Source organism: Asterias rubens, chromosome 3, assembly GCF_902459465.1.
Source record: "Asterias rubens chromosome 3, eAstRub1.3, whole genome shotgun sequence".
Taxonomy (NCBI): domain Eukaryota; kingdom Metazoa; phylum Echinodermata; class Asteroidea; order Forcipulatida; family Asteriidae; genus Asterias; species Asterias rubens.
The window spans coordinates 12,754,502-12,775,567 of NC_047064.1; the positions used below are offsets into that span (position 1 = coordinate 12,754,502).

At 39.7% G+C, this 21,066-nt stretch overlaps 1 protein-coding gene across 2 annotated transcripts in view; it reads left to right on the top strand.

The window, feature by feature from the left end:
• LOC117288445 (ubiquitin carboxyl-terminal hydrolase 8-like) overlaps window positions 1-21,066 on the top strand; it is a 110,104-nt gene that overhangs the window by 49,212 nt on the left and 39,826 nt on the right. For both annotated transcript variants that reach the window (XM_033769313.1, XM_033769312.1), the window contains exons 7-8: window positions 16,992-17,154; window positions 19,266-19,416. In XM_033769313.1, coding sequence (XP_033625204.1) covers window positions 16,992-17,154; window positions 19,266-19,416 — 314 coding nt within the window. The remainder of the gene's footprint in view (window positions 1-16,991; window positions 17,155-19,265; window positions 19,417-21,066) is intronic.

A 21,066-nucleotide genomic window follows, 5' to 3' on the forward strand; every position in this document is an offset into this window, starting at 1 on the left:
TGTCGTACATGTAGATGATGTTTTGTTTCAGGAATTCCATGTGTTATGGGGTGTGCCCCAAGGCTCTTGCTTGGGACCCCTTTTGTTTACCTTGTATACAAGTAGATTGTTTCAAGAAGTTCAACAGAACTCCCCTGAAATTTCCTGTCATTGTTAATGTAGATGACACTCAACTGTATATGTCTTTTTCACCCGGTCAAAATAATGAAAACAGATCTGTCCTTGCATTAGAACAATGTATTACGCATGTCCATACTTGGTTGTTACAGAATAATCTATTGTTGAATGATAAGAAAACTGAATTTTTGATATGTGCTACTCCTAAGCAAATGTCTAAACTACACATTGAGAGCATCAAAGTTGTTATGTCCAACATATCACCCTCCACCTCAGTAAGGCGTTTAGGGATTTGGTTTGATTCTCACTTAACATTTGATAAACATATTGCTGAAGTTTGTAAGAATGCATTTTATTATCTGTTCAATATCCGTCATATCCGTAAATACTTAACTCGCGACTGTACAGAAAAAATTATCCATGCTTTTGTGACAAGCAGGTTAGATTACTGTAACAGCTTATTTTTGGGTTTGCCTGACACACAGATTAACAAACTGCAAAGGGTTCAGAATGCTTGTGCTAGACTGATATGTAATTCCTCTAGATGCTCTCGATGTAGTCCATTGTTAAATGAGTTACACTGGTTACCGGTTCCACAAAGAATAGCATTTAAAGTTCTTTTATTAACTTATAAAGCCATTCATGGTTTAGCACCAACATACATTCAATAACTCCTAACCATGAAATCCCTCTCTCAGTCTCAATCAACCTAACGTCTCAGGAGTTCTCAAGATCCCACATTGTTATCTCACCCATCTAGGAAATCTAGGGTAACTTTAGGTGATCGGGCATTTCTATACGCTGCTCCAAATTTTTGGAATAATCTCCCACCTTGCATTAGACAGTCTTCTTCACTTAATGTATTTAAATCTAAGTTAACCCATTTGTTTACTTCACTCATTTAATTCATTCTTGCTCTGTTTGTGTATTTGTTTTTTCATATTTATTTTCTGCATTTTTGTATTCCATGTAATGCGCAGTAGAGTATATTTATATAGGTATTTGCGCAATATAAATGTCCGTTTTATTATGATTAGACTACCGAGATAATTATAACATCAATAACCTGTATCTTCGAGTACCTTGTTGGTAATGCGCTATCATCATCATCATCCTTCGTCCTTGGACGGAATAGTAGAAGTAGCTTTGATGAAGTGGTGCCAGGTTGCTTTGTCCCTCATGAGTTGTTGGGTCTCGGTTTGATTGAGATTAGTGTCTCTGGTGATGGTGTCTGTGAAGCTCATGTTCCTCCTGCCGCGGTTTGAATGTCCACCAGGAGGATTCCAGAAGACCATGTGCGATATAGGGTGATCGTCTGTGCGCTATATAAGACATGAATATTATATTAATTGCGCCAATAAAGTATATTAACACTTACAAACGGTCAGATATATCGGCACCTCAAATAGTATGCACAAAATGAATTAATTAACCCGATGCACATTTATATTCTGCGCTTTTTGATACTTCTTTTGTTATGCTATGATGTTGTTTGGCTGATTTATGGGCACGTGAGTTGTTTAAATTTGCAAAAGCCCCTAATCAAGCAAGAGTATTGTACTGTGAAGAATAAGGTCAGCATTGTTTTTGTTTATTGTTGTGCGTTCGATAAATTGATTGCGATAAATATCAGCAATAATTGTCAATAACAAAGCAGAGGGGTTTGAGATCGGAGGCACGTCAACAGTTAACAAAGGTTTCAGCGCCATACATTTCCATCGGTGATGCTCAGATAGCTTCCTCGCTGCAAGCTCGGAACTTGGGGGTTATTTTTGATTCATCGATGACACTTCAACCACACATCAACAACATCGTTTGTCTGTCATCGTACCACCTCAAGAATATTGGTAAGATTCGTAAGTACTTTGACAAAAGTGCCACTGAAAAGGACATTCATGCATTTGTTACTTCTCCTTGACAATGGCAATGCTCTTCTCTACAGTCTTCCTAACAACCAGATTTCCCGTCTTGAACGCCTCCAAAATACTGCTGCCCGCATTGTGACAATGTCTAAGAAATCCTGTTCCATCACCCCCATTCTGAAACAACTACACTGGCTCCCTATCTCTCAACAAATCATCTTCAAGCTGATGCTCATTGTCCACAAAGCACTTAATGGCAAGGCTCCCCACTATATTTCTGAACTGCTTCAAGTTTACACTCCATCAAGAAATCTTCGATCAAATTCCATGCTTCTTCTCATTGAACCCAAGTCTCAACACTCGTGGGGAGACAGGTCTTTTTCTTCAGCTGCGCCACGCATCTGGAACTCTCTACCACTTAATCTTAGATCTTGTCTTTGTACCACAACATTCAAATCTCTTTTTAAAACTTATCTTATGTCACAGGTTTTCAAGGACTAATTTTGTTGTGTCTGTTTTTTTTTGGTTTGTTTTGTTTTGTTTTGTTCGTTGTTGGTTTTTACTGCACCTTGAACACCCAGCAGGGTGGATACGTGCGCATTACAAGTCTTATTATTATTATTAGTCTTATTATTATAAACCAATAAGGGAATCAATGTGTGGTGAAGAGGGTTTTTTTCAACACAACACCCCACCAGCTGTGAAATGGTAAGGCCCTCCTCGGGTAAACAACTCATTATAAGGAGATTGCTGTGCGCGTTGCGCACATCGCGTGATGTGGCACAAACGTCGCGGCAGTCGCTATCGACCAATAGGAATGAAGAAACTGTCTTTTAAGCACAGGTGCAAGCTCGCGTGTCACGCCCACTTTTTACTGGTGTTATATCATCCGTTCAAACACCCCCACGGGATGCCTTCTCGACCAATCAGAATGGATAAACTGCCTTAGGTATTTATGAATATGGGTTTAAAGCCAGTTTCCCTGATATGGTAAGACAGGGGAAGGTGTTTCCAGATGAGAAGATGTATCCTTGCTGTTCAGGACAGTGATGGAGGACACACTAAGTATTGATTATTATTATTATTATTATTGAGGACTATCTTCAGGAAATCAGCAGTATATGTAAGTTAAAAGCAGAGAAAACTTTTAAGCAGGGAATCAGGGAGAATAGGGGCTTGTGCAACTTTTGAAATTCAACCTTAAAGACACTGGACCCTAGTGGATCAGTCTTCGCACTTGGTGTATCTCAACGTATGCACAAAATAGCAAACCTGTGAAAATTTGAGCTCAATTGGTCGTTGAAATTGCGAGATAATAATGAAAGAAAAAACACCCTCGTCGTAGTTGAGTGGTTTGATGCTTGATTTCGAGACCTCAAAATCTATTCGTATAAAATTACATCTTTCTCGAAAACTACATGTATGTTACTTTTTCTCACAGTGTTTTATACTATCAACAGCTCCCCATTACTTGTGACCAAGTAAGGTTTTGTGCTAATAATTATTTTGAGTAATTACCAATCCTGTCCTCTGCCTTTAAGCCACTCAAGTGTCCATAAATCCGCTTAACAACACCGTAATGCAATAAAATAGGTGTCAAAATGCGCAGAAGATATCTGTAAATCGAATTAATTGATCATTTGTTTGCATACTATTTCAGGTTACGATAAATCTGACCATTTGTAAGTATTTAGGTACTAGATACTTTATTGGTGCAGTTTATTATATTTGTACTGTATTTATAAGCCAATTTGGTATGTTTTTCATTTTGGTCGCTGTAGACTGTACTATACTTGTGAATTAAAGGCAGGCAGTGGACACTATTGGTAATTGTTCAAAATAATTATTATCATAAAACCTTTCTTGATTATGAGTAATGGGGAGAGGTTGATAGTATAAAACATTGTGAGAAACATTTCCCTCTGAAGTGGAGTAGTTTTCAAGAAACAAGGAATTTTCCACGAATTTGATTTCGAGACCTCAGGTTTAAAGTTTGGTTTAGAATTTGAGGTCTCGAAATAAAGCATCTGCACGCACACAACTTCGTGTTACAAGGGTGTTTTTCCTTTCACTGTTATCTCTCAACTTCGACGACCGTTTGAGCCCAAATTTTCACAGGTTTGTTATTTTATGCATGTGTTGGGATGCACCAAGTGAGAAGACTAGTCTTTAACAATTACCGATAGTGTCCAGTGTCTTTAATAAGGAATTCAAACCTTTACCTTTACTCATATAAAAATATGAATGCAGACCAGAGGTGTCATCATAGATCATCATTTGAATTGGATGCTTGAATCTTGTGCTACATGTACAATGAATGTCAAACATGTATATTTTTAATATATTATATTATCTGTTTTATAAACAATTAATTGTTATTCATAAATAGCTCAGACAGTTTCGTTATTCCTATTGGTGGAGAGCGCGTCACGTGGGGGTGTTTAAACCTTTGATAATGACCAGTAAAAAATGTTGAAACATGGGCATGACAGGCGAGCTTGCACCTGTGCTTATAAGACAGTTTCTTCATTCCTATGACGAGAGCAACGGCCGGGACAGTTGTGCCACCTCGCGCGATATGCACGACACGCACAGCAATTTCCTTATAAGGAGTTGTTTACCCAAGGGCCTTACCATTTCATAGCTGGAGGGGTGTTGTGTTGCAATAAATTATTGAACAATTTATAATTTTGGCATTTATTTTACTTTTTGACCAAAAAGTGTTGATGTTGTTTTGACCGAAAAGTTATTTATGAATGTGAATCAAAGTGTGTTGAATCGGTTTTCATCTAGTGGTTTAAACCCGCGGAGGCCTGGTGCTTGATAATTTACCTCGACTTCGTCTCGGTAAAATTATCAAGAACCAGGCCTCGGCGAGTTGAAACCACTTGTTGAAAACCTCTTCACCAAACATTGATTCCCTACTGTAAGTAACTATTCAACTGAGCAATTGTGCACTTCTTTGCTTTGCATCCAATTTACTTTGATAATTGTTGTCAAAGTGACCATATTATCATTCAATCAAGACACACCCTGAAAATATATAATTTGGCCCTGGGCTTACCCATTAACCTTCCCTAATATTATAAATTTTCTGTTGCTGGATATTTTACTGCCTACATGTACATGTAAACTTACCTAAATGTAGGCCTCAATCACAGATGGGCATGATAGGTGTTCACTTATGTAGAATTGTGTTTGGATCATGTTTACTGTTAGAATGACCTTCACTCCAGCACTGCAGGCCTTCTCATTGTTTATCATGTTTATCGATCCTGCTACTCTCAACAGAATTAAAGTAGCTGCATACATGTTCATGTACCTGAAGATAACTTCAAATACTGCGTACCAGCATTGTTGTACACAGTGTGTGCTGTGTTCTGCGCTAAGGACTAGATGCACCAGCATTGTTGTACACAGTGTATGCTGTGTTCTGCGCTAAGGACTAGATGCACCAGCATTGATGGATACAGTGTATGCTGTGTTCTGCGCTAAGGACTAGATGCACCAGCATTGTTGTACACAGTGTGTGCTGTGTTCTGCGCTAAGGACTAGATGTACATGTACCAGCATTGTTGTACACAGTGTGTGCTGTGTTCTTCGCTAAGGACTAGATGCACCAGCATTGATGGATACAGTGTGTGCTGTGTTCTGCGCTAAGGACTAGATGCACCAGCATTGTTGGATACAGTGTGTGCTGTGTTCTGCGCTAAGGACTAGATGCACCAGCATTGTTGTACACAATGTATGCTGTGTTCTGCGCTAAGGACTAGATGTACATGTACCAGCATTGTTGTACACAGTGTGTGCTGTGTTCTTCGCTAAGGACTAGATGCACCAGCATTGATGGATACAGTGTATGCTGTGTTCTGCGCTAAGGACTAGATGCACCAGCATTGTTGGAAACAGTGTATGCTGTGTTCTGCGCTAAGGACTAGATGCACCAGCATTGTTGTACACAGTGTATGCTGTGTTCTGCGCTAAGGACTAGATGCACCAGCATTGATGGATACAGTGTATGCTGTGTTCTGCGCTAAGGACTAGATGCACCGGCATTGTTGTACACAGTGTGTGCTGTGTTCTGCGCTAAGGACTAGATGCACCAGCATTGTTGGATACAGTGTATGCTGTGTTCTGCGCTAAGGACTAGATGCACCAGTATTGTTGTACACAGTGTGTGCTGTGTTCTTCGCTAAGGACTAGATGCACCAGCATTGTTGGATACAGTGTATGCTGTGTTCTGCGCTAAGGACTAGATGCACCAGCATTGATCTACACAGTGTGTGCTGTGTTCTGCGCTAAGGACTAGATGCACCAGCATTGTTGGATACAGTGTATGCTGTGTTCTGCGCTAAGGACTAGATGCACCAGCATTGTTGTACACAGTGTGTGCTGTGTTCTTCGCTAAGGACTAGATGCACCAGCATTGTTGGATACAGTGTAAGCTGTGTTCTGCGCTAAGGACTAGATGCACCAGCATTGTTGTACACAGTGTGTGCTGTGTTCTGCGCTAAGGACTAGATGCACCAGCATTGTTGTACACAGTGTGTGCTGTGTTCTGCGCTAAGGACTAGATGCACCAGCATTGATGGATACAGTGTATGCTGTGTTCTGCGCTAAGGACTAGATGTACCAGCATTGTTGTACACAGTGTGTGCTGTGTTCTTCGCTAAGGACTAGATGCACCAGCATTGATGGATACAGTGTATGCTGTGTTCTGCGCTAAGGACTAGATGCACCAGCATTGATCTACACAGTGTATGCTGTGTTCTGCGCTAAGGACTAGATGCACCAGCATTGATCTACACAGTGTGTGCTGTGTTCTGCGCTAAGGACTAGATGCACCAGCATTGATCTACACAGTGTATGCTGTGTTCTGCACTAAGGACTAGATGCACCAGCATTGTTGTACACAGTGTGTGCTGTGTTCTTCGCTAAGGACTAGATGCACCAGCATTGATGGATACAGTGTATGCTGTGTTCTGCGCTAAGGACTAGATGTACCAGCATTGTTGTACACAGTGTGTGCTGTGTTCTTCGCTAAGGACTAGATGCACCAGCATTGATGGATACAGTGTATGCTGTGTTCTGCGCTAAGGACTAGATGCACCAGCATTGTTGTACACAGTGTGTGCTGTGTTCTGCGCTAAGGACTAGATGCACTAGCTTTTAAATTATTGAGCACCCTGTGCTATTTTCAGACTGAGCTTGGACACAGCTGCGTCCTCACATTGCGTCCTTTGGCATTGAATGAACAAGGCAGGCCAGGCGTCCTGGTGTTCTTGGGGTCAAGGGTGACTTTTCATGACATGAATTTGTTATTTGCTTGTTTGATGTGCCTGAGTCTTTAACTAAGGGGGCTGTCCAAAGGTGGTCTAAGGGAATTATCATCAAGTACCCTGGTGCATATTAAATATGGCCGTGATTTTATGTTGCCATGATAGCAATCGCAATCGGCATTTCAGTATAAAACATTAACAAATGAATGCACGTATTAGCCTGGCTCTCTCCTATATATGTTCCATACATCAATAGGGCAGTTGGGAAACATATATAAATCAAATTTCCCTGGACGGAAGGCGCACAATAGAGTCTAATTACAAGGGCAATTCCATGGTCAGTCGCATTACTCTTTTCTGTGTCATTTCTTGATCTTGGTGCTAGAAGTTCTCTGTGAGATATTCTTCCCACTAAGTTTATAGACTGTTTTGTACTTGACACCCAAGGCTTTGAATTGATGATATTAGAAATGTTGTGGGCTTTGTGCCCTGGATGTTATAACCTTTTAAAAAGCGGTCAGTTGCATGACACAAAAAGGACCTGGAAAAAATACACTAGTCACAATTCAAAAGTTTCCTCAAACTAAAATACTTTCGAAAGTTTTACTACATGTAACACACAACTATACATGAGTGTCAAACAGGATACTTGTAAATGGTCAGCAACTTGAAATTTTAGATATACATGGCAAAACCTTGGTCGGTTTTATTACAGTCAGTCGCATTACAGTTTTCCAGTCAATTTAGCCAAGCCTTCATGGAGCCCAAGCTGAGTTCTTATTTGGCAAAATTGGGTTCATTCCTTGTCAAGAACTAAAAATAAATCTCAAAATTATAAACGAAACTAGAAGGTGAAGTTTGATGGAGATTCTATGTAGTCATCATGAACACGAAGGGATCACATGAGATTGCACCACGTACCAGTAGCTTCAGATTTTAAAGCCGAGCGAACACATTTTACATAAAACCAACCAAACTCAACACGGGGAGGGTGTGATCCCTTCGTGTTCATCATGACCACATAGAATCTCCATCAAACTTCAACTGCTAGTTTCGTTTAATTTTGAGATTCTATTATGTCATCATTCCACACTTCAGTTACCACATGAGACTTTAAAGCAAAGATGTGTGAGAGAGTTCAGAGTTCAGTATTCAATGTCATTTAATACTTGAAAATGCATGGAAGTACATGTACATTGTACATGAACATCAGTCAATACTATGAGCTGAAACCTCTTGTAAATTAATTCAATACTTTAACACCTCTTCAGCAAAGGAAACATCCTTCTGTATGGCCCTGTCGTAGAACTTGGCAAACGTACTTTGGAAAGACCATCCTGCTGTCTTCAAAATAAAATCAATTGGAACTAAGCTCTGCTTAGCTTTAGAAGTAGTTGCTGTTCGCACACTGTGTGGTTTAAATATACCAGTATCTTTTCCTGACTGCCACATTAAATCTTTAATCCATCTACTGATAGGTGATGTAGATACTGATTTGTATGGTTTAACATAGCTAATTAACAATTGTTCAACATCCCCTCGCAAAGGTTTAGTGCGAGCTTAATATTCAGTCAAAGTAACACATACACACAGTTGATTGTCTAGTGTGTAAGCCTGTAAGTAAATAGTTGGAGTAACATACCCCGGTTCTGCTTTGCTTAAGCAGTTGATCAAACCAAATCTAAATCCATCTTCAGTTACCGTCATATTTGACAATCTCAATAAACTCAAAGTTTGACTTCTTGCCGCTGTAGTTAAAGCAATTATCATAACCAATTTCAGAGTTAGTTCTTTCTAAGGTAGCACTTCTACCGGTAAAGTTAGATGACCTAATATAGTCAAGAACCTTGTTGACGTCCCATGTCACACTGTAGCGAGGTTTTGTTGGTCTTAAATTTAAGACACCCTTCATAAAACGCCGTACTAGCGGATGAGTACCTAGAGGTGCACCGTCATTTGTTGAGCATAGCTGATACTGCAGACCAAGCTGTGTTCAGTGCACTGTATCCAATTCCTGTGTGATACAGTTTAATGAGGAAGTTAAGCACCTGGCTTGCATTTGGATGCAACAGATCTGCTTTGATCTCAGAACAAAACTGCAACCACCTTTCAGCATATGAACGGTACTGTTTGTGGGTGCTTTCCCTCCATGATGACATGATAAAGTCGGCTGTTGCTCCAGAAATGTTCTACTTTTCAAGCGATTGCCTGAAACCAGGCAAGCCATCAATCTAAGTTTTGTCCTCAGTGGATGTAGTTGGGCCGTCCCTGGGAGCTGAAGCAACGTTGCTTTCATTGGCAGTAAAATTGGGTGGCTCACCAACATTTGCAATATTTGAGCAAACCATGGCTGTGTTGTCCAAACCGGGGCTATTATGATGCGTGTTGCTTGATCCAATGCCACCTTCTGCAGTGTTTTCCCAAGAACACTGAATGGAGGGAAAGTATAAAAATACCATGAGTGACAATCTAGCGTAAAGGCATCTACAGTGTATATATAAAGCATCAGGATCAGGTCGCCATGAGAGAAACTTGGTTGTTTATTTAGTCTTGTAGCGAAAAGATCAATGTCTGGGAGTCCCAACATACCAGTGATCATTGAAAACACAACTTTATCTGATTGCCATTCAGTACGATCATTAAATACCCTTGATTCATGATCAGCTTCAAAATTCAGTGTTCCTGGCAAGTAACTTGCTGTTGACCAAATTCCTTTTGTTTTTGCCCAAATCCAAATGATTTTGGCAATATCGTTACATGTTCTGGATTTGACACCACCGATGTGATATTTATTTTTTATATATATAGCTGTGCTATTATTCATAAGCAACTTGGTAGTTTGACCTTTTTCTGGGCAGTCAATGCTTTTAATGCAAAGAAAGCTGCTTTAAGTTCTACATGTAGTGCATTTATATGTAGACTAGCTTCGATAGGTGTCCACGTTCCTCTTCAACTTTCCACAAATGCCTCCCCAACCTTTGTTTGAGGCATCAGATGATATAGACATCTCTGCATTTCCTTTTGTTATGTCTCGATTTTGCCGAGGAAGATTTTCAATCCACCAACTCAAATCTTCTTTCATTTCTGGTGTAATTTTCATGAATGTGTCATAATTGCCACAGTGTTTCAATGCATCCACTTTTTCAATTTCAAGAGACCTATAAAACAAAGGTCCGTATTCCACAGCCGGAACGCTGGATATCAATAGTCCAATGACTTTCGCCACTGGTCTTATATGCATCATATCTGAACGACGTAGCGCCTTGCATTCCTCAATAAGTTTACTTTGTTTGAGTTTAGAGTAACTGTCATCGCAACAGAATCTATAGAAAATCCCAGAAAGGTAAGTTTTTGGCAAGGTTGCAAGACTGACTTTACTGGATGGTGTATAAATCCAAGTCGGTTAGCTAATGTCAATGTCTCATTAACATTCATGGCACACTCATCCTTAGTGTTACCAAGTAAAAGGCAATCATCAATATAGCCTAAAATGATATGTCCTTGTTCACGTAACGTGGCAAACATAGGCTTCAATAATTTGGTAAACATTCTAGAGGCTAGCCGGTTTGGTAAGCATGTATACTGAAACAAAGTATTATCCCACATAAACTGGAGATATTTTTTATGCTCCTCTGCTATAGGAACTGTGTAATAAGCATCTTTAAGATCCACTGACGCAATGAAACAATTTGGTGTAATAAGTCTTACAGCCGTTTCAAAGGTATCCATCTTAAAAATTGTGGTACATGTATTTCACATGCTCATTAAAACCTTTTTGTTTAAGTATCATTCTGGATGTGCCCTCCTTTGTTGGTTGAGTAAATATCGAATATGTAATAGCCGTCCTTAGCGCTTGATCGACAGCTTGCTTGCACATGCTCTCTATGATTTATGGAATTACTCCAAGTTTCAAAAGCTCTGGAACACATCTGTGTAGAACTTTCCCTCTGATAACAGCCAGGATATGCCTCTCACTGAAAAGTTCTCCAGCTACTTCTCAGAAAAGATTAAAAAACTAGTAACTGATCTTCAACAAACTTCCGAACTTCCGACTGCCAGCCCGGACATTACATTCCGAACATCGCATGAAACCTTCGAATGATGATTTTCTACTTGTTACGGAAGACCAAGTTGTGAGACTTATCGCAAAATCAAAAGCTTCAACTTGTAGTCTTGATCCTGTCTTGACTACGCTGGTAAAGCTCTGTGCCAAAGAACTCGCTCCAATATTTACTTGCATAATTAATCTGTCTTTGGAGAATGGCTTTTTTCCAGATCCTTTGAAACACTGCCATATTTGTCCAAGTTTGAAGAATCCCAAACTCATCACTGAGGAGCTTAATAGCTATAGACTGATAGCTAATCTGAAGTTCTTGGGAAAGATGATTGAACGGGTTGTGGCACTCCAAATCAAGGACCATCTTTCTCACCAAATTTTGAATGCGACTACACAATCAGCCATCTTGGTGCTCTTGGATTACTCAGCCGCTTTCGACACCATCAGCCACTACATCTTGATGACACGCCTCGGTGAAAGATTTGGTATTCGCAGCAAAGCACTGAAGTGGTTTAATACTTACCTTGCAGGCTGATCTCAGTCCGTTCTCATTGGCAAAAACGAATCATCGCCCTACTTCCAGGGTCCTTATGGAGTACCACAGGGCTAGGTTATTGGCCCTTTAGCCTTTACTCTTTATTCTTCACCACTTGAAGACGTCATTAATCACCATGGTATCTCCAATATGATTTATGCCGACGACACCCAGCTTTATATTATTTTCAAAAATGATGAAAGAGTGTCAGGCATAGTCCAGGTTCAAGAATGCCTGAAAGACATCAAGTCATGGTGTACTAAGAACTTTCTTAAGTTAAACGAGAACAAAACTGAGGTCATTCATTTGTCCAGTCGTCACAGACCTGTTAGTCCTCTCTCTAGTATCACATTGAACAACACCTCCATATGCCTAGTGGCAAGTGCTCGCAACCTCGGAGTTCTGTTTGATACCCATCTTTCACTTAACAATCATGTCAGCAATGTTTGTCGTACTACTTCGTTTGCTCTTCGTAGAATTGGCTCCATCAGACAATATCTGGATGTGAAATCTACTGAAAACTTGGTTAATTCCTTTGTAATGTGCCGCATAGATACCTGCAATAGCCTTCTTTACGGACTACCAGACACTCAAATTGCCAGATTACAACGCATACAAAATTCAGCGGCCAGACTTGTCACCAGAACTCGCACTTGGGAACCCATCACACCCATTCTTAAAGGAACACGTTGCCTTGGATCGGTCGAGTTGGTCTTTGAAAAGCGTTTGTAACCGTTTGCTATAAAATGCATATGGTTAGAAAGATATTTTAAAAGTAGAATATAATGATCCACACAAGTATCACTTGAAATTGCATGGTTTTCCTTTTACTCTGCTAACTAACACGGTCGGCCATTTATGGGAGTCAAATTTTTTACTCCCATAAATGGCCGACTGTGTTAGTTCACAAAGTAAAAGGAAAACCACGCAGTTTCGAGGCAAATTTGTGTGGATCATTGTATTCTACTTTTAAATCATCTTTCTAACCATATGCATTTTATAGCAAACGGTTACAAACGCTTTTCAAAGACCAACTCGACCGATCCAAGGCAACGTGTTCCTTTAAGGATCTACATTGGCTACCAATACGGGCTAGAATTGATTTTAAAGTTTTGGATCTGACTTATCAGTGTATCCATGGTGTTGCCCCTGTTTATCTTCAAAGCTTAGTTCAGGAGTACAAAACAAGCAGGAATCTACGATCTTCAAATAAATCCCTTCTGACTCACCCAGTTATCAAAACCAAGTCGTACGGTTCCCGCTCTTTCCAATATGCAGCAGTTCAGTTATGGAACAGTCTTCCAGAGGTTGTTAAACAGGCTGAGACATCAGAACAATTCAAAACCCGGTTAAAAACATATCTGTTTACTTTGTACAATAATTGTTGATTTCCTTTTACAGCGCATAGGGACCTCACGGTGATATGCGCTATATAAGAATGGTTTTATTGTTATTATTATTATTATTATTAAACTCCCCTGGGCAGTGATGTGATTTAACAATCACCTTTTTATACAGCAATTTTGTTATTTCTAAATTGATAACATTTTGTTCTGAAATACTACCGATATTTTGCCAAGGTAGTTTACTTTGTGACGGTGGTTTATCAATGAACTCAATATGGGCATGTGCAGCTATGTTAAATTGACATCTGATGTTATTTCTCGCCAATTTCTTACAAAATGTTTCAGTCTACCTGCTTCAAATGCCTCTATTTTAACTGAAGTACTAACAGCATCGCTGTAGACTCTGCAGTTTTGTGCTACTTCTGGCTTTGCTGACCTTTCGTCTGCGTTCTGGGGTACTCCTGGAAGTTTTTTGCACCATCTACGGAAGTATTATGGCCTTGATATGGCTTGTGAAAATTGCCACGACCTCGTCTCCTGAATCTAGTGCCTTGAGCTTGATTTCTACCACGGCTACTACCAACTCGTGACCAAGATGTACTTATCTTCTGACCTGCTCTGTTTACTTCTTGAATACCTTTAACAGACCTACCAAGTCTCACGCATTAGGCGTGAAACTCACGCATTTGGGCTCTGTTTTATGCTCACACACGCACAGCAACCATTTTCTCACGCACTGGGGCCAGACCGGGACAAAAATAAAAATTAACGACAATGCATTGCCAAATCGCGCTCGTGTGTACAAAAAACGCAATCTACAATGTTTGCACAATCTTCAGATTGCACGCAGTTTATCAGAATCATCAACTTGAGCTGCCGTACACACAGAGTGCAAATTTGCAGATTGCGCACGCTTTTGCTCTCCCAGCAGGTTCAGCTAAAATTCGGCAAAGCGCAAAACGCTTATTGCGCACAAGTTTTTCCCGATTCGTTTAGCAAATTCGTTAAATGCGCACCACTAGCGAAGACACAACATGCAGAAGAAGTAAGCGGAGAATTGTAGGACATCATTTTTAGTTGATTTTTATTTTTATTTTGGAAGGAAATAATCTGACACAATCGTACCTCCACATTAACCATCAACATCTCCTGTGTACTTCATGTGAGTTTTAATTATTCTAAAGAGGTTTTTGATGCATTTTGGAACACTTTTTTGTCCTTTGATTCGGCTTTGTCTGTTGTCGTTTGGGCCAGTTGTTCAACTAGTTGTGTAATAGCTGTGGACCCTTTTACCAGGGTTGCCTGGATTGGTTGGAATTTAACACCCAAAGACAGTGATTCCGGTCGAATAATGTCCCAAACCAGCTGGTTTACATGTACACTGGAGAGCCCAACACAGTTTTCAGGTTTATTGTATTTTTTGACAAGCTCATTGTTCTTGTCATCAGGGATTGCATCTCTGAACAAACTATTCACCATGTCAGCCAAATCTTTGTCAACGGCTTTTTAAATGTTCCGTAGTGTTGAATTTCTCAGTCATATTTTTGAAAATGTTCACTGTCTCAGTTTTTGCAGACTCACTCTCAATTTCAACAGGTTTATCAGATTTCTCTACACTAGTTGACAGTTTATCATCATTTTTAACATGCATGTGAATTTTAGGCTGTGTCTGATTATTCAACTCTAGTTCTTGAACCTCCTCGGGTTCTTCAGAATACTCAAAACTCTCTTCTATTTGCCCTACGCGAGCACTAAGTTTATCCGAGCAGTAACATTGCTACCAGGGTGCATATCAGATGTCTTTGTTGTTTTGGTGGTGTAACTTCACCAAGACTGCCGGTTTTGGGTTCCTCTGGCGCTTTTTGTCCTTTTCCATACCTCGTATGATGGGTGTAACCTTGTCCGAGGACGAGGACGTACCCGGCTGTGGACAGTCCGCCATTACAACAGTAATTTCACACCACGTGCAAAATTCAGAATCGTAACTACGTTACAACCCAATTTTATAGTCAATATTATAAAACACAGCTTAAACAGCTTACCGCGTTTCTTGTATGAAGCCCAACGCAAGTCAATAGCTACACTTTACAGGTAAGAGCACAACGTGTTACTCTGTCAACTGTAGTACACTAAAGCTACTGGTACGTGGCGCAATCTCATGTGGTCACTGAAGTGTGGAATGATGGTGTAATAGAATTGATTTCATATGTTAGCCATAATTTCTAAGGCGCTTTGTCAAAACCTCCCGAGCGTTCCTCCGCAGACAGGCCGCGGACTGGACAGCAAATGCCGCCGTTGCTAAGGACCTCGGACAGTCCCCTGAAGAACGGCCATGTGTGTTGAAGCGCGGCGAAGTTTAAAGTTGTATTTTCGGGTCATGAATATTAGCGGCTTGGGCGCGGACCGACGGTGCTCTCCCCAGAATAATACATTTTCAACTCATGAATACCATCGTCCTGGAAGCGGACAGGCCACACCGACAAGACAATTGCACCATGCATGTTGGGTGTGCCAGCCGACCCTCCAGCACACCTGATAATCGCTCACTTCATGTTTTAACAACATACTATGGGATCGATTTTGCCTGTATTGCATCGCAATTTGCAATGCAATTTGGATGATTTTCTATGCAATTTTAAAAAGTGCATCGCAAATTTTGCGATCCAATTTGCGATGCATATTTTGCAACTTTTATGCTTAAATAAAAAATAATGATTTTTTATTTGAAACCATTCACATTTAATCAATTTTCCCACAAGAAAAACGATGCTAAATTGATAAGAAATCACCGCTGACTAATGTTTTCTTCCGTGATGTTGAATACTTTTACACACCGCTCTGGCAGTAGGGCATAATCGTCCAATGAAAATTTTTGTTATGCGCTATATGGAAATTCAACAGCCAATAGAAACACGTGTCTCTGAGACTGTGGCCTCACCCTCAGACATTGGACGAACCAAACTACATGTACATGGCGACTTTGGATTTTATAAATAAGAAACTAATGTTTTCTACTTGGAAAGTAAGAACAAACAGTTGTTAATTTATGTTAAGAACATCTGCCAGGTATATTAAATCATTTAAACTCCAATCGTCGACAGGCCACATATTTGCTAAAATTATGGTTGGTATAATTATAGGCAATTTTTAGTTATGCTACTAATTGCATCATACACGTCCCGTCTTCCTCTATGGTGATATATCCTTACCATGTTCCTAGATCTTCCCGATAGCAAACGCTACGCGTTCCCATCTTCCCTTATTAAAACAAATTCCCAAATTTATTTGTTCAAATCCTGTCTTGCGGACAATCGACTCTGAGAGGAAGAAGAAAAACCGAACAATAACAAAGAGGTGTTCGGGCAACAGAACAGCCCGAACACCTAATAATAATATATGGGCTAGTGAAAAGACTTGCATGTGAACACGTGTGGTAGAGCAATGTTGTATGTAATATGTCGTTTTGCAGTCTTCCATTTTGCTTGGGCAAACTCTACAAGTATTATCATGAATGCACTTACAATTTCCAAACACAAAGAAACTAATGGATTGCTATGTTTTTAAATGGTATACAGTACAGTGCAAGTTATATTGATGCATCTTTTGAAGTCATACCAGCCACATCGTATGATTTGTACACCTTTGAATTTTGGACAGCCCCCAATAGAATGTGTTACAACTTTTTAAATAAAATTCCTTATGTATAAAATTATCTTTTTGCATATACAATGTAGTTTCAAGGGGAAGGAAAACAAGCAATTTTAACATTTTACAGTATTTGTTTACATTGTATAGGATCACTGTAACAAACATTGTGAAATGCCTGAAGGCTGAAGCAAGAACATTGTGGACTAAACGGGGTGATGTTGATTGTATTGTGCTGTTTGATTGGAACAGCACACTCAAAGACTTGACAAAGAGTTCAACCTTGGTTTGCCTGAAAGATGCTATTTACAAGGTAAGTCATTCAGGATAGATGGTAATGGCTCACAGTTTTATCATTAATGTTACAGCGCTTTTTAATTGCCATCCTGGCATTGGATATGCCCAATGATTTGAATCCAAGAGTAGCCTATTGAGTTTGTGCATATTGTTTTCAATGTAACAGAAGCTTAGGTAATTCTGTATTGCGGATGGTTCTCCAGAGAAGCCTAGTGATTTCTGTATTGTGGATGGTTCTCCAGAGAAGCCTAGTGAATTCTGTATGGTGAATGGTTCTCCAGAGAAGCCTAGTGAATTCTGTATTGTGGATGGTTCTCCAGAGGAGCCTGGTGAATTCTGTATTGTGGATGGTTCTCCAGAGAAGCCTTGTAAATTCAGTATTGCGAATGGTTCTCCAGAGAAGCCTAGTGAATTCTGTATTGTGGATGGTTCTCCAGAGGAGCCTGGTGAATTCTGTATTGTGGATGGTTCGCTAGAGAAGCCTAGTGAATTCTGTATTGTGGATGGTTCTCCAGAGAAGCCTAGTGAATTCTGTATTGTGGATGGTTCTCCAGAGGAGCCTGGTGAATTCTGTATTGTGAATGGTTCGCTAGAGAAGCCTAGTGAATTCTGTATGCTGAATGGTTCTCCAGAGAAGCCTAGTGAATTCTGTATTGTGGATGGTTCGCTAGAGAGCCTAGTGAATTCTGTATTGTGAATGGTTCTCCAGAGCAGCCTAGTGAATTCTGTATTGTGGATGGTTCTCCAGAGAAGCCTTGTAAATTCAGTATTGCGAATGGTTCTCCAGAGAAGCCTAGTGATTTCTGTATTGTGGATGGTTCTCCAGAGAAGCCTAGTGAGTTCTAAATGGTGAATGGTTCTCCTGAGAAGGCTAGTAAATTCTGTATGGTGAATGGTTCGCTAGAGAAGCCTAGTAGTGAATTCTGTATTGTGGATGGTTCTCCAGAGAAGCCTTGGAAATTCAGTATTGCGAATGGTTCTCCAGAGAAGCCTAGTGAATTCTGTATTGTGGATGGTTTTCCAGAGAAGCCTAGTGAATTCTGTATTGTGGATGGTTCGCTATGCTGTATGCTGAATGGTTCTCCAGAGAAGCCTATGTGAATTCTGTATTGTGGATGGTTCTCCAGAGAAGCCTAGTGAATTCTGTACGGTGAATGGTTCTTTAGAGAAGCCTAGTGAATTCTGTATTGTGGATGGTTCTCCAGAGGAGTCTGGTGAATTCTGTATTGTGAAGGGTTCGCTAGAGAAGCCTAGTAAATTCTGTATGCTGAATGGTTCTCCAGAGAAGCCTAGTGAATTCTGTATTGTGGATGGTTCGCTAGAGAAGCCTAGTAAATTCTGTATTGAGAATGGTTCTCCAGAGAAGCCTTGTAAATTCTGTATTGTGGATGGTTCTCCAGAGAAGCCTAGTGAATTCTGTATTGTGGATGGTTCGCTATGCTGTATGCTGAATGGTTCTCCAGAGAAGCCTATTTGAATTCTGTATTGTGAATGGTTCGCTAGAGAAGCCTAGTCAATTCTGTATTGTGAATGGTTCTCCAGAGAAGCCTAGTAAATTCTGTATTGTGGATGGTTCTCAAAAGAATCCTATGTGAATTCTGTATTACTATGTAAGGATGTTTCTTCAGAGAATCCTAGTAAATTCTATATTGTCGGTGAATTCTGTAGATGGATTGCACTACGCGGCATCAATCACCATACTTGATGTATTTTACACGTGAAAAGTGCATGCGTGTTGGCGCTGCGGGCGACTCTTCTTGTGCACTTTTCACGTCCACTGCCCACTCTCTACCATAATAGTTTGTTTTATGCCACCCAATCCACTACATGTACATTGCTGTCTTGTCATATAGGCTCCGGGAGTCTTTCCATTTCAGTCGGGTGTTAATACAATTCACATGTTGGGAACCACAGTTTATATGAATTTAATCTTTGAATTTTGCTGCGTAGATGCACAAAAGTCCTTCAAACTATTAAAATTATAGCTCTTTTGCATGATTTTTATGTTTATATTGATACAAATATCTGTTAGTTTGCTTTGAATTGTTTGACATACATAGGTGTTTGGTTTCCAAATGTGAACTTAACAAAACTAAATACTTATCAATTGTTGTCATTTGTTGGCAGTGGGATTCACTGGTTACATTGAAAAGAGAACCTATTGTATTAGATGGGGGATATGAGAGCTGGCTTGTACGATATCCAATGTTAACTACCAATCCTCATGTCAATAGACCAACTACAACAAGTGATGCTTCTTCAACAACTTCAAACTTGTGTAAGTTGTATTCATTGTTTCTTATATTGTTTGTGACACTTGGATTTAATATATGGGATTTACATATGCATGCCCCCTCCTTTTCCTTCTGACAAAAAAGGGAGAGAGACAAAAAAGTAGCTGGGAACGATAGAGAGATGAACTAAAATTAGATACCTGGTATTTTTTCAACAAAGCTACTAATACGTAAAACACTTTGCTTCGTTTGTGGACCACTATGTCACTGTGGACATTGTCTCATGAGGAATTTCATGTGAATCTGTGTGCGTGGACAGTGTGTTTCCCACACTTAACATGTGGGCCCAATTTCATGGCTCTGCTTACCACCAAATTTTGTACTTACAATCACCATACCAGTCCTGATTTGAGGTGTGCGTTGGAACCCACACACCATTGCAGGCCTATAAATGTCCCCATGTGCCGAATAATCACACACCTTAAGGCTGGTTCATACTCGCTGTGTATTCACTTCGTACACCGTTTTTCAAAGTCCGCAGTGCGTAAAAGGAAGCACAGTGCCTTATCATTTTTCGCAAATGCGTACATATTTTGTTAAAATGAAAATTAGGTTGTACACACTAATCAGATCCGTAGTCGGACGTATTGAAATATTTCAACATTTGTCGTATGCATAGACACAATCCTAGTGAATAATGGCAAGAACCTTATAAGAAAAGGTGACAACTTTGCGCCTTTTTCCAATTCTGTGTAACACAAGCTAGAAAAATACCAAGATGCAGAAGGGCAATGACTTCATGGAAGGAATTTGGGATAATTTGCGATAAAGATTTGGACGGAAGGCAATTGAACAAATAAAAGTCCATTTCTAAGTAGGTCATGGATTTACCTTTACAATGGTGATGGTGAAAGAATGGGGATGATTATGATAAAGGCATTCAAGAGATAATAGCTTTTCAATCAGATGGCATAAAAACACTTCAGTCCAACTACTTTGTGTCATGTAATTCATCAATTAGGAGAAAAGAAAGACATCGTCATCTACTCTCCTGAAAAGAAACGCATGACTCAAAGAAGTTGGACTAAAGCGTTTTTATGCCATCCAATTGAATAGCTATTATCTCTTGTATGCCTTTATCAATCATCCCCATTCTTTCATTTTTGTAAATGTAAATGCATGACCTATTTAGAAATGGACATTATTTGTTCAAGATTTGTCTCATTTTTAAAATAACAATGATTGCGTTTTTTTTACTCACCAGGTATATACATAACAGCTTACCTCTGCTTTATTCAAACGCACACATTGATTGTTCACTCATAAACGGTCTTAAATCAACTGTCAATTGTGGAAATTTTAATACGCGTTCTAGAAATGGGGCAGGACAAAGACCTTAACTACAGTGCCATCATCGACACCTACAGCAGGAAACATCCCTGCACAATGTGCTTCTTAAATCCAATGAGCACCCATTAAATGGCCATTGAGTACATTATATCTATAAGTAAAAACATATTTTGTGTTACATTCTAATCCTCAAGTATATCGACAAGGAAACCCTATCAGTTTATTATATTGAAATGCCACTATCATATCGTTTGTCTCACCAAACAATTTGTTGTCCCTGAATAAATGTTCATGAAGCCTTTTGATTTGGAACTTAGGATGGCTGATTCAATAACTCCCAACTT